At 50.4% G+C, this 14,180-nt stretch overlaps 1 protein-coding gene across 1 annotated transcript; it reads right to left on the bottom strand.

Annotated features, from left to right (window-relative positions):
- Positions 1 to 6,071: 6,071 nt before the first annotated feature.
- Positions 6,072 to 14,093, bottom strand: LOC143785197 (beta-2-microglobulin-like). Its single transcript, XM_077273910.1, has 4 exons — positions 13,942 to 14,093; positions 7,636 to 7,911; positions 7,191 to 7,213; positions 6,072 to 6,981 (listed from the first exon to the last, which is right to left on the bottom strand). The coding sequence occupies exons 1-3, from the start codon at positions 14,009 to 14,011 to the stop codon at positions 7,203 to 7,205; spliced, it is 357 nt and encodes a 118-aa protein (XP_077130025.1). The 5' UTR covers positions 14,012 to 14,093; the 3' UTR covers positions 6,072 to 6,981; positions 7,191 to 7,202.
- Between the last annotated feature and the right edge of the window lie 87 nt (positions 14,094 to 14,180).

The raw sequence follows: 14,180 nt of genomic DNA, 5'->3' as shown, positions 1-14,180 counted from the left end.
ATGGGGGATGTGTATACCAGGATGGGGGATGTGTATACCAGGATGGGGGATGTATATACCAGGATGGGGGATGTATATACCAGGATGAGGGATGTATATACCAGGATGGGGGATGTATATACCAGGATGGGGGATGTATATACCAGGATGGGGGATGTATATACCAGGATGGGGGATGTATATACCAGGATGGGGGATGTATATACCGGGATGGGGGATGCGTATACCAGGATGGGGATGCGTATACCAGGATGGGGGATGCGTATACCAGGATGGGGGATGCGTATACCAGGATGGGGATGCGTATACCAGGATGGGGGATGCGTATACCAGGATGGGGGATGCGTATACCAGGATGGGGGATGCGTATACCAGGATGGGGGATGCGTATACCAGGATGGGGGATGTATATACCAGGATGGGGGATGTATATACCAGGATGGGGGATGTATATACCAGGATGGGGGCATGTATATACCAGGATGGGGGATGCGTATATCAGGATGGGGGATGTGTATACCAGGATGGGGGATGTATACACCAGGATGGGGGCATGTGTATACCAGGATGGGGGCATGTGTATACCAGGATGGGGGCATGTATATACCAGGATGGGGGATGCGTATATCAGGATGGGGGATGTGTATACCAGGATGGGGGATGTATACACCAGGATGGGGGATGTATACCAGGATGGGGGATGTATATACCAGGATGGGGGCATGTATATACCAGGATGGGGGATGCGTATATCAGGATGGGGGATGTGTATACCAGGATGGGGGATGTGTATACCAGGATGGCTATAAACATAAGGATGAATGACCTCGGGGAGATCAAAACATGCATATACCAGGATGGCGACGTATACAGCTGTGTGAAGAAGTGTTCACCCCCTTCCTGATTTCTTATTCTTTTGCATGTTTGTCGCTTTTAAATGTTTCCGATCACCAAACAAATGTAAATATTAGGCAAAGATAACACAAGTAATCACAAAATACAGTTTATAAATGAAGGTTTTATTATGAAGGGAAAAAGAAATCCAAACCTCCAGGATCCTGTGTGAAAAAGTGATTGCTCCCTCCCCTGCCTAAAACATAAACTAATTGTGGTTTATCACATCTTTGGGAAGCTGAGATCACATTTCCTAGCCACACCCTGGCCTGATTACTGCCACACCTGTTCTCAATCAAAAGATCACTTAAATAGTACCTGCCTGACAAAATGAAGCAGACCAAAAGATCCATAAAATCTAGACTTCGTGCCGCAATCCAAAGAAATTCTGAAACAAATTATAAACAAAGTAACAGATCTATCAGTCTGGAAAAGGTTATAAAGCTGTGGGACTCCAGAGAATCACAGTGAGAGCCATTATCTACAAATGGAGAAAACATGGAACAGTGGTGAACCTTCCCAAGAGTGGCCGGCTGAACAGAACAAAATTACCCTAAGAGCACAATGACGACTCATCCAATAGGTCACAAAAAGACCCCAAACAACCACAAGCCTCACTTGCCTCAGTTAAGGTTCATGACTCCACCATAAGAGACTGGGCAAACATGGCTGCATGGCAGAGTGCCAAGACGAAAACCACTGCTGAGAAATAAGAACATAAAGGCTAGTCTCAGTTTTGCCAGAAAACATCTTGATGTTCCCCAAGACGTTTAGGAGAATAATGTGTGGACTTACGAGACAAAAGTTTGAACTTTTTGGAAAGTGTATGTGCCATTACATCTGGCTTAGAAGACAGAATTTCAGAAAAGCAATATCATACCAACAGTAAAATATGGTGGTGGTAGTGTGATGGTCGGGGCTGTTGGTAGACTTGCTGTGATAAATGGAACCATAAATTCTGCTGTCTACCAAAAAATCCTGAAGGAGAATATCTGACCAACTGTTCGTGACCTCAAGCTGTAGCGCACTTGGGTTATGCAGCAGGACAATGGTCCAAAACACCCCAGCAAATCCACCTCTGAATGGCTTAAGAAAAACAAAATTAAGACTTTGGAGTGGCCTAGTCAAAGTCCTGACCTTAATCCAATGAGATGCTGTAATGACCTTAAAATGGCGGCTCATGTTCAGAGACCTTTAATGTGGCTGAATTACAACAATTCTACAAAGATGAGCGGCTAAAATCCCTCCAGAGCGTTGTAAGACTCCCTGCCAGTTATCACAAACGATGGATTGCAGTTGCTGCTAAGGGCGGCAAAACCAGGTATTAGGTTTAGGGGGAAATCACTCTCACACAGGACCCTGGAGGTTTGGATTTCTTTTTTTTCTTAAAAATAAAGATCTTCATTTATAAACTGCATTTTGTGATTACTTGTGTTATCTTTGTCTAATATTTAAAGGGAACCTGTCCTCCCGGGACATGTATGACCTATTAATATGACCATACAGGTAATAGAAATGTTACACTGCTCCTACCTGTCTGCCTCATATTAATGGTCGTGTTGCGGAGAAATGTTATATTCTGTCTTTATGCTAATGATTTCTTCCAGGCTCGGGGCGAGCGGTGCTGTAAGAAATCCCTGTCCTCATTATAATACTACCCCCCTCCCATCAGCGTCAGTTGTGGAGCTGGAATCCCGCGCCTGCGCCCTGCACTCCCTCAGGAATACGTGCCTCATCCTCCCTGCTATGGGCGCTGCATTCAGGGATCTTCTGCGCCGTCGCGTCCTGTGCGCGCTGATAATATGCTCTCCCCACTTCCACCCTGCATAGTCAGCACTAGGGTTGAGCGACTTTTATTTTTATACGATCGGGTCGGGTTTCACGAAACCCGACTTTCTCAAAAGGAAGGCTGCCGGAAAGAAGCAGGGTGCGTACGAGGGTGAGTATATACCTAATAGGAATATACTCACCCTCGGCTTCTTTCCGGCAGCCTTCCTTCTTAAGAATGAACGCGTGAAGGACCTTCCGATGACGTCACGGCTTTGTGATTGGTCGCGGCGGCCCACGTGACCGCTCAGCGACCATTCACAAGCCGTGACGTAATTCTCATGTACCTGAGAACCAGAACAGGACCTCAGAATTACGTCACCGGCTTGTGATTGGTCGCTCAGCGGTCACGTGGGCCGCCGCGACCAATCACAAGCCATGAAGCATTCGAAAGGTCTTTCAAGCGCCATTTTTAGGAACGGAAGATGCCGGTTACCAGCGGCGATGTCCAGGCTGCGTCGGAGAGGTGAGCATATCAATATTTTTTATTTTAATTCTTTATTTTACACTTAAATGTGGATTCTGATACCGATTTCCGATATCGCAAACATATCGGTACTCGGTATCGGAATCCCGATACCAGATTCAGAAGATCGCCGACCCCACACAGGGGTCGGGTTTCATGAAACCCGACTTTGCCAAAAGTCGGCGACTTCTGAAAATGGTCGACCCGTTTCGCTCAACCCTAGTCAGCACCATATACATATGGTTCCTAGCGATGACTGTGCAGGGAGGAAGTGGGGAGAGCAAATTATAGGCGCGCACACTGGAGATCTGGGGGAGTGCAGGATCCCACAAACATGGAAAAGAAAATCAGGAAGGGGGCAAAGAATTTTTCACACAACTTTATATAAATATATACCAGGACGAGAGACGTATATACCAAGATGGCCCTGGATAATGGACGTACGGTATATCACAAAAGTGAGTACACCCCGACATTTCTGTAAATATTCTCTTTTCCTGCGACAACACTGAGGATCGGCCTGTGATATAATGTACAGTACTCAGTGTTCAGCCTGTCTCCACACACAGCCATTAACGTCTAAACCGCTGGCAACAAAAGTGAGTACACCCCGAGGTGTGACTATTTTGTGTGGCCTCCATTATTTTCTGCCTTAAAGGCCCTTGCTTGCTATCCTGAGGAATCAATCACAGCAGTGCAGTAAAGTGTCATCGCCTGCACTACGTGCTCTGAGCTGTAGAGGGCGCTGGTTGTTTCCAATAAGGCGGCACAGCGACCGTCAATGTCACGTGACCCAGGATCCACATTAATCGGATGCACGGACCCATCCCCGAATGGATAGCGGACATCTCCAGCTATTGATACAACTCCTAGGATGTCCGGAGGGCCGCACGCTGGGAGCTGAGGAGTCCTGATGTCACGGTGCTCCTGAGCTCCTGTCTGCAGCCTGTGTCACCAGACCACAAGTCTAGAGGCTGATGAATAGCAACACCTGGTGGCCACTCCGAGACATGCATGTACACAGCTCCTATGCAGGTAATGTGTCTGCATGGTAACAGCCGCAGCCATATTATTCTACCACCTGGACAACAGGACCAATGAGACAGCGGGACTACAACACACAGGGTGCGTCCTGTTACTATGGAGACACATGGATCTGCAGACACAAAACAGGAAGCCCTTTGTAGCTGCACATCTCACTGCCCAATTCTTAAAGGGGTTTTTCAACCTTCAGGGAAGTGGACACCAAACGCTAGCGGCCTGTAAGATACAGCATTCCTCACCCTTCGGGTCCAGAACTGGCTCCACCGCAGCTCCAGTCCTGTGGACAGCTCACATCACCGCTGCAGCCAATCACTTAGCTCAGTGGCTCTGCGTATATAGATGGTACAAGCTGCTTAGTGATTGGCTGCAGCAATTGTACACAGACAGAAGCAGGAAGGCAGTGCTGGACCCGGCCCCATCTGCCGTTATTTTATGACTCCAAGCGTTTGGGGTCCACTTTCCTGGAGGAGGAAAACCCCTTAACAACATGCAGTAGAAATGTCAGCCAGGCAGAAAAGCAGCGCCCCCTATCTGTCTGCATCTGGTGTTGTGTCCAGTAATTTATCGCTCCCGACTGCGATTTATAGAAAGCTGAATGTCATACCGCGTTCTTCCACCAGATGGAGCACCAGTGATTTTGTATTCTGCACCTTTCTCCTTGGCCACTAGATGTCAGCACAGGAACACTAACCTCAGAGTGGGAAGGACAAAGACGCCACAAGTCATCAAAACTGAGAATCCGCAAAGATCGATGTCATTAGTGCAAACCTGAAGAGATGTCAGAAACCGCAGCTCCCAGACTCCTCCGGCCTTATCATCTAGCACACAAACCTCTCCTTGTGGAGGGTGACTACACAGCGTAAGGAGACTTATAGGCCATGCACTTCAGAAAGGATGAGAACTGTAGCGCCACCTATACTAAAATTATCAATCTCATCCCTTTAATCCTCATCAGTGCAAAGCAAGAGGTCCGATTTGTCTGGATGGAAAAACTCCCGAGACCAGAAGGAGAGAGGTGACCACCCGTCAGAAGCCTCCCCGCAGACAATCAGACCTCCTGCTTTGCGCTGATGATGGGCAAACACCCCAAAACCCGTGTCAGCACATAGACGGGTCTGGCTTCTTATCCCAAGTCATGTGGCAAGGCTCCTGAAGGGGGCGATAGTTAGGATTGCTTCCCCCTATAGGTGGCGCTAGATTTAGTCGTTTTCTGCTCTCAAGAGACAATTTGAAGATCTGAGGAGTCGCAGAATGGACCCCGGACCGAGCAGTGATGGGACGGAGGAGCCTCGGCAGGCGGAGGGGAGGACGGACGTGGCCGAAACATTGGAGCAGCTCATAGGAGCCAGAGTGACAGTTACTGATGGCCCTCAGTGGGGCGTCAGGACCCCGGATCAGACCCCATCAGTGACGATAGAACTTCCCGGCTCCAGTATCTCCGGTATAATTCTGCGGCCCCTGATGAGGAGGCCGGAGTCGCTCCTGTGTCATCAGTTCCCGTTACGCAGCATTGACCCCGAGGACTCGATTTTGATCAAAATGGATTTTTCCGCGGCTCCGTACAGCGACCTCCTCCGGGATCTGAGGATCACACACGATGGATTCCAGGATCAGACGGAGGAATCCACCCGCAGAACTGTGAGTGCAGCTCCGGAGGTGAGTGGAGAGCAGCGCAGCTTCGTCAGGGAGCGGCCGCCACCCGCGACTGTATAAATTACAGGGACCAGACTATAAAACACAGAAATGATCATCTCCGGAGACGAGCGGCCGAGGCGTTCACAGCGTCACTCCGGGCGGACGAGCCCTGACATGCCGTAATGACACACGGTAACAGGATGAGTGGCGGGAAAAACTTTATTAGTATAAATTGTCTGTATGCACCAGAGAGACACCGTCACCGGCCCCGCCCACAGGGGAGGCCCCGCCCACACCATAGGGATCGGTCCGTCTGATGGCACGGTCTCATGATGACCGGATCCCATCCTGTGTAATCCCGGCTGTGGCCTCGGGGAGGCGCTAACCCTCCGCACATACAGTGCGGCCCATTAACACTTTCCTGCCCCGGTGCACACAGAGGAGAGAACATGTTATATTGTGAATGATTCAGCGATCGTATAAAAGCGAAGAAATCAGCGCGGGGGGCACAAACTTATCACACGATACGTAGCACAGAGGCAGCAGAGCCGGACAGGTCAGTGCGCACAACCTGCAGTCCTATGTAAAGCCAGAGAGACAGCATACGGGGCAGATTCAGCATTTGCGGGTTATTTTTTTAGTCCATTTCCTTTTTTTAAGCACAAAATTGAATTAAATCTTTATTATGTTTTTTTTAGCAACATTTTAGAGCGATCGGCTGTGCGACCCGTTAGGATATCGCACGAAGCTCAACAACAAGCGCGAAAAGCCTAGAGAACAAAATCCACCGGAGCAAAGAGGAAACGGACAAAAAAAAAAAAAAAAAAAAAAGGAGGCTAAAACCCCAAAAACGGGAGCACAAGCAAAAATGACCGACTCGGCTCTGCTACATCGGAGGAATTATTACAGGAAAAGCCGGAGCGGAGGAAGAGGTCACATGACTGCGGCAGAAAAATAACATGAAAACTTCTTCTTTAAAACCTTCAGAGGAGAGAAACAGGCGGAGGCCGGAGCAGAATTAACCCATTCAGAGCTGCGTCCCGTGGAGCAGGTGGAAGCGGCTGATCGGCGGCGGGGGAGGGGCGGACGGCGGAAGACGACACTTCAACCTACGGCTGCAAATAAAAGGAGAGAGGAAACAAAGGGTCATCAGCGAGATAAAGGGACCCCCGGGGCACAATACTGGGGACCCCCACTGGTGACCAGCTGGGGTCTCTACTGCTCAGGACTCGGCCCGCCATGGCGGCAGACAGCTTTCTGGCAATCAAATTTATATTATTTTATTTTGGGTGGAAATTAAGGAAATGACAAATTCTTCACTCACCTCGGAAACAAATCAGAAAATTTCTGAAAAAGAAGAAGAAAATACAAAATGGTCAGTGATCTGGACGAGGATGACACAAAGGAAGCATTAACCGCGAAGAGCAGGCAGTGTTGTCATAGGGACACTGTGTTAATATAAGCCAGAGCAGGCGGTGTTGTCATAGGGACACTGTGGGAATATAAGCCAGAGCAGGCAGTGTTGTCATAGGGACACTGTGGGAGTATAACAGAGCAGGAAGTGTTGTCATAGGGACACTGTGGGAATATAACCCAGAGCAGGCAGTGTTGTCATAGGGACACTGGGGGAATATAAGCCAGAGCAGGCAGTGTTGTCATAGGGACACTGGGGGAATATAACCCAGAGCAGGCAGTGTTGTCATAGGGACACTGGGGGAATATCACCCAGAGCAGGCAGTGTTGTCATGGGGGCAGAGGCGGTGACGTACCGAGCCTGTAGGTCAGAGGTTTCCCCTCGTTGTGTGTGACCTCGCACTCCCAGTTGTCTCCGCTCTCGGGGGTGAACTCCACGTGCTTGGTCATGAAGTACGTCCACTCTCGGCCGAAGGACAGGTCGGACGCTGTGCAGTCTGCGAGGGGGACGCCGTTCTTCTTCAGCAATATGTCGATACGCGGAGGGTGGAAGCCGCTGGTGTGACAGATCAGAGTGTTCTTCTTCCCGAACTCCACGGGGGTCTGACTGTAGATGTTCACTGTGGGGGACTCTGCGGAGGAACACCGGCCATGAGAAGGGAGGAGGCAGAGCGGGGGTCCGCAGCCCCCCGCAAATAGCACTGTCTGCTGAAATACTCTGTGCTGCTGAGGACCCTGCACCTTCCTCTATGTATCTGTGACCTCCCTATAAGATCAGCGCCCCCTCTCCTGACATCCTCTGTGCTGCTGAGGACCCTGCACCTTCCTCTATGTATCTGTGACCTCCCTATAAGATCAGCGCCCCCTCTCCTGACATCCTCTGTGCTGCTGAGGACCCTGCACCTTCCTCTATGTATCTGTGACCTCCCTATAAGATCAGCGCCCCCTCTCCTGACATCCTCTGTGCTGCTGGGGACCCTGCACCTTCCTCTATGTATCTGTGACCTCCCTATAAGATCAGCGCCCCCTCTCCTGACATCCTCTGTGCTGCTGAGGACCCTGCACCTTCCTCTATGTATCTGTGACCTCCCTATAAGATCAGCGCCCCCTCTCCTGACATCCTCTGTGCTGCTGAGGACCCTGCACCTTCCTCTATGTATCTGTGACCTCCCTATAAGATCAGCGCCCCCTCTCCTGACATCCTCTGTGCTGCTGAGGACCCTGCACCTTCCTCTATGTATCTGTGACCTCCCTATAAGATCAGCACCTCCTCTCCTGACATCCTCTGTGCTGCTGAGGACCCTGCACCTTCCTCTATGTATCTGTGACCTCCCTATAAGATCAGTGCCCCCTCTCCTGACATCCTCTGTGCTGCTGAGGACCCTGCACCTTCCTCTATGTATCTGTGACCTCCCTATAAGATCAGCACCTCCTCTCCTGACATCCTCTGTGCTGCTGAGGACCCTGCACCTTCCTCTATGTATCTGTGACCTCCCTATAAGATCAGCGCCCCCTCTCCTGACATCCTCTGTGCTGCTGAGGACCCTGCACCTTCCTCTATGTATCTGTGACCTCCCTATAAGATCAGCGCCCCCTCTCCTGACATCCTCTGTGCTGCTGAGGACCCTGCACCTTCCTCTATGTATCTGTGACCTCCCTATAAGATCAGCACCTCCTCTCCTGACATCCTCTGTGCTGCTGGGGACCCTGCACCTTCCTCTATGTATCTGTGACCTCCCTATAAGATCAGCGCCCCCTCTCCTGACATCCTCTGTGCTGCTGGGGACCCTGCACCTTCCTCTATGTATCTGTGACCTCCCTATAAGATCAGCGCCCCCTCTCCTGACATCCTCTGTGCTGCTGAGGACCCTGCACCTTCCTCTATGTATCTGTGACCTCCCTATAAGATCAGCGCCCCCTCTCCTGACATCCTCTGTGCTGCTGAGGACCCTGCACCTTCCTCTATGTATCTGTGACCTCCCTATAAGATCAGCGCCCCCTCTCCTGACATCCTCTGTGCTGCTGAGGACCCTGCACCTTCCTCTATGTATCTGTGACCTCGCTATAAGATCAGCGCCCCCTCTCCTGACATCCTCTGTGCTGCTGGGGACCCTGCACCTTCCTCTATGTATCTGTGACCTCCCTATAAGATCAGCGCCCCCTCTCCTGACATCCTCTGTGCTGCTGGGGACCCTGCACCTTCCTCTATGTATCTGTGACCTCCCTATAAGATCAGCGCCTCCTCTCCTGACATCCTCTGTGCTGCTGAGGACCCTGCACCTTCCTCTATGTATCTGTGACCTCCCTATAAGATCAGTGCCCCCTCTCCTGACATCCTCTGTGCTGCTGAGGACCCTGCACCTTCCTCTATGTATCTGTGACCTCCCTATAAGATCAGCACCTCCTCTCCTGACATCCTCTGTGCTGCTGAGGACCCTGCACCTTCCTCTATGTATCTGTGACCTCCCTATAAGATCAGTGCCCCCTCTCCTGACATCCTCTGTGCTGCTGAGGACCCTGCACCTTCCTCTATGTATCTGTGACCTCCCTATAAGATCAGCGCCCCCTCTCCTGACATCCTCTGTGCTGCTGAGGACCCTGCACCTTCCTCTATGTATCTGTGACCTCCCTATAAGATCAGCGCCTCCTCTCCTGACATCCTCTGTGCTGCTGAGGACCCTGCACCTTCCTCTATGTATCTGTGACCTCCCTATAAGATCAGCGCCCTCCTCTCCTGACATCCTCTGTGCTGCTGAGGACCCTGCACCTTCCTCTATGTATCTGTGACCTCCCTATAAGATCAGCGCCCTCCTCTCCTGACATCCTCTGTGCTGCTGAGGACCCTGCACCTTCCTCTATGTATCTGTGACCTCCCTATAAGATCAGCGCCCTCCTCTCCTGACATCCTCTGTGCTGCTGAGGACCCTGCACCTTCCTCTATGTATCTGTGACCTCCCTATAAGATCAGCGCCCTCCTCTCCTGACATCCTCTGTGCTGCTGAGGACCCTGCACCTTCCTCTATGTATCTGTGACCTCCCTATAAGATCAGCGCCTCCTCTCCTGACATCCTCTGTGCTGCTGAGTACCCTGCACCTTCCTCTATGTATCTGTGACCTCCCTATAAGATCAGTGCCCCCTCTCCTGACATCCTCTGTGCTGCTGGGGACCCTGCACCTTCCTCTATGTATCTGTGACCTCCCTATAAGATCAGCGCCCCCTCTCCTGACATCCTCTGTGCTGCTGAGGACCCTGCACCTTCCTCTATGTATCTGTGACCTCCCTATAAGATCAGCGCCCCCTCTCCTGACATCCTCTGTGCTGCTGAGGACCCTGCACCTTCCTCTATGTATCTGTGACCTCCCTATAAGATCAGCGCCCCCTCTCCTGACATCCTCTGTGCTGCTGAGGACCCTGCACCTTCCTCTATGTATCTGTGACCTCCCTATAAGATCAGCACCCCCTCTCCTGACATCCTCTGTGCTGCTGGGGACCCTGCACCTTCCTCTATGTATCTGTGACCTCCCTATAAGATCAGCGCCCCCTCTCCTGACATCCTCTGTGCTGCTGAGGACCCTGCACCTTCCTCTATGTATCTGTGACCTCCCTATAAGATCAGCACCTCCTCTCCTGACATCCTCTGTGCTGCTGAGGACCCTGCACCTTCCTCTATGTATCTGTGACCTCGCTATAAGATCAGCGCCCCCTCTCCTGACATCCTCTGTGCTGCTGAGGACCCTGCACCTTCCTCTATGTATCTGTGACCTCCCTATAAGATCAGCGCCCCCTCTCCTGACATCCTCTGTGCTGCTGAGGACCCTGCACCTTCCTCTATGTATCTGTATCTTGGATGTATCTGTGACCTCCCTATAAGATCAGCGCCCCCTCTCCTGACAACTCCAAGAATACCCCAATATAGTGAGGGCCCCGGGGCGGAAAACAAAAGCCCCCCCCCAAAAAAAACAGAATAAAAATCACTGGAGTATGAAGGGTTAAAGAGGGTGAAGTCTCACTCACCCCAAAAATCACAGATGGAAACTACAAAACTAAGTTCGGTCAGGAATACAGCGCCCCCCGAAGGTGCAGAACAGAAACAATGTACAACAAGTGGATACAATGTAGGACAGAATGTGTCCATAATGTCATCTGTTTCCTGCCTCAGCTCTGAAGCGGGATCATCTTGTATGTGGAGCAAGGATTCTCAGTAGATCCCTGGTGATCCATGTGCTTTGCGGATCTGGGTCTCTGAACGCACTGACACTTATTGTGTGTGATCTATGCCCCTGCACTGATTATTCATGCGCCCTATGCACTGTCGATAGATAGATAGATAGATATCCTCTCCTTTTTGCCTATATTAGTCTTGTTAGGATTTTTATCTAGTCACTTGTAACTTTGTATCTTCTTTAAAACTTGTTTGGAATAATGAGGGGTTAATTCTCGGCCAGGGTGCACTAATTTTTGGATGGTTACTGTATAGGAATCCATGTGATAATACGGCCTCTCTGAGATCAAAGGGTATGTGTCCACATTCAGGATTGCATCAGGATTTGGTCAGGATTTTTCATCAGTATTTGTAGCCAAAACCAGGAGTGGGTGATAAATGCAGAAGTGGAGCAGATGTTTCTATTATACTTTTCCTCTAATTGTTCCACTCCTGGTTTTGGCTACAAATACTGATGAAAAATCCTGAACGTGGACACATACCCTAACGATCCACACAAACAAGAACCGGACTCTGATCACTCTGGGACCAAGGATTGATACATTCACCCCATGGGCTTCTCTCTGGATCACCTCGCGCCTTCATTACCTGTTTATACAATGGTTTCAATAAAATGTGTGTTTTATAAAGACTTGCTGAGCGGGGGAGCGGAATGTATACAAAATAATGACAACAACACCACCAGGACCATGGGAGACAGGTGCCGAATAATGGTAACAACACCAACACCACCAGGACCATGGGAGACAGGTGCCGAATAATGGTAACAACACCACCACCACCAGGACCATAGGAGACAGGTGCCGAATAATGGTAACAACACCACCACCACCACCAGGACCATAGGAGACAGGTGCCGAATAATGGTAACAACACCACCACCACCAGGACCATAGGAGACAGGTGCCGAATAATGGTAACAACAACAACACCACCAGGACCATAGGAGACAGGTGCCGAATAATGGTAACAACAACAACACCACCAGGACCATAGGAGACAGGTGCCGAATAATGGTAACAACAACAACAACAACAACACCACCAGGACCATAGGAGACAGGTGCCGAATAATGGCAACAACAACAACACCACCAGGACCATAGGAGACAGGTGCCGAATAATGGTAACAACACCACCACCACCAGGACCATAGGAGACAGGTGCCGAATAATGGTAACAACAACAACACCAGGACCATGGGAGACAGGTGCCGAATAATGGTAACAACACCACCACCACCAGGACCATAGGAGACAGGTGCCGAATAATGGTAACAACAACAACACCACCAGGACCATAGGAGACAGGTGCCGAATAATGGTAACAACAACAACACCACCAGGACCATAGGAGACAGGTGCCGAATAATGGTAACAACAACAACAACAACAACAACACCACCAGGACCATAGGAGACAGGTGCCGAATAATGGCAACAACAACAACACCACCAGGACCATAGGAGACAGGTGCCGAATAATGGTAACAACAACAACACCACCAGGACCATAGGAGACAGGTGCCGAATAATGGTAACAACAACAACAACACCACCAGGACCATAGGAGACAGGTGCCGAATAATGGTAACAACAACAACACCAGGACCATAGGAGACAGGTGCCGAATAATGGTAACAACAACAACACCACCAGGACCATAGGAGACAGGTGCCGAATAATGGTAACAACAACAACACCAGGACCATAGGAGACAGGTGCCGAATAATGGTAACAACAACAACACCAGGACCATGGGAGACAGGTGCCGAATAATGGTAACAACATGTATCCACATCTAATACAGATACATCTATGGACACACAGGAAACAGGAGGGGCCCATAGAGGCAACAGCACAATCTAGCTATTGCTCCCTGCTATCAGCCATCGCTGGGGACTACACTCTATTGCTCCCTGCTATCAGCCATCGCTGGGGACTACACTCTATTGCTCCCTGCTATCAGCCATCGCTGGGGACTACACTCTATTGCTCCCTGGTATCAGCCATCGCTGGGTGTTGGACCAGTCCTGGATTTTCCCTCATACATGAAAGTGAAACCAGCCCCGGTGCCTCCTCCCGGGATGATGGGGGATTCTGGCGGACTGTGATCTCCATTGTTTGTACGATGTTCTTTGCTATCTGGTGAGAATATCGCAGTCTGTCGCAGTGAGGGTCAGTGACTTGTTATATCGCGACTGTCTCCCCCCTTTACCCCAAAGAAACGGATTTCGGGGTACAATCCGGTAAGACAGCTCCCTATAACACAATATATACGACATATAATAGTTCTGTGTCAGCGACAATTCTATGCGACAAATAACGCACCACACAATGTCGCCCGTCAGCGACTTTTCCAAGTAACTACAGTCCGTCTAGCGACAATAATAATTCATCCGCTATAAGAGCTGGTGCTGAGGCGTAGCAGCTACTACTCACTGATGTCAGCCAGGGCCAGGGTCAGGCACAGCGCCAGCAGGACGCCGCTCACACTCAGGACGCTCCTCATCGCTGCGCGGCTCCTTCACTTCTGTGCTGCTGGGACGGAAAGCTGCGGTTCTTATAAAGGCTGGGATATCGGCCAATCACATTATCAGAGTCCTGCTGCGTCATCTGTTGTCAGGAGAAGGAGCCTTCCTAGGCATACACTAGGGTGCAGTGCGCATGCGTGGGTGTTT

Source organism: Ranitomeya variabilis, chromosome 7, assembly GCF_051348905.1.
Source record: "Ranitomeya variabilis isolate aRanVar5 chromosome 7, aRanVar5.hap1, whole genome shotgun sequence".
Classification (NCBI taxonomy): domain Eukaryota; kingdom Metazoa; phylum Chordata; class Amphibia; order Anura; family Dendrobatidae; genus Ranitomeya; species Ranitomeya variabilis.
The sequence above is the reverse complement of the archived record's forward strand: the minus strand, read 5'-3'. Positions and strand labels throughout refer to the sequence as shown.

Bases quoted from the DNA above. Each gene is read 5' to 3' on its own strand.
- LOC143785197 (XM_077273910.1), bottom strand. From the start codon at position 14,011: ATGAGGAGCGTCCTGAGTGTGAGCGGCGTCCTGCTGGCGCTGTGCCTG. The intron at 7,912-13,941 runs GTGAGTAGTAGC...GTTCCTCCGCAG, and splicing joins CCTGGCCCTGGCTGACATCA to AGTCCCCCACAGTGAACATC.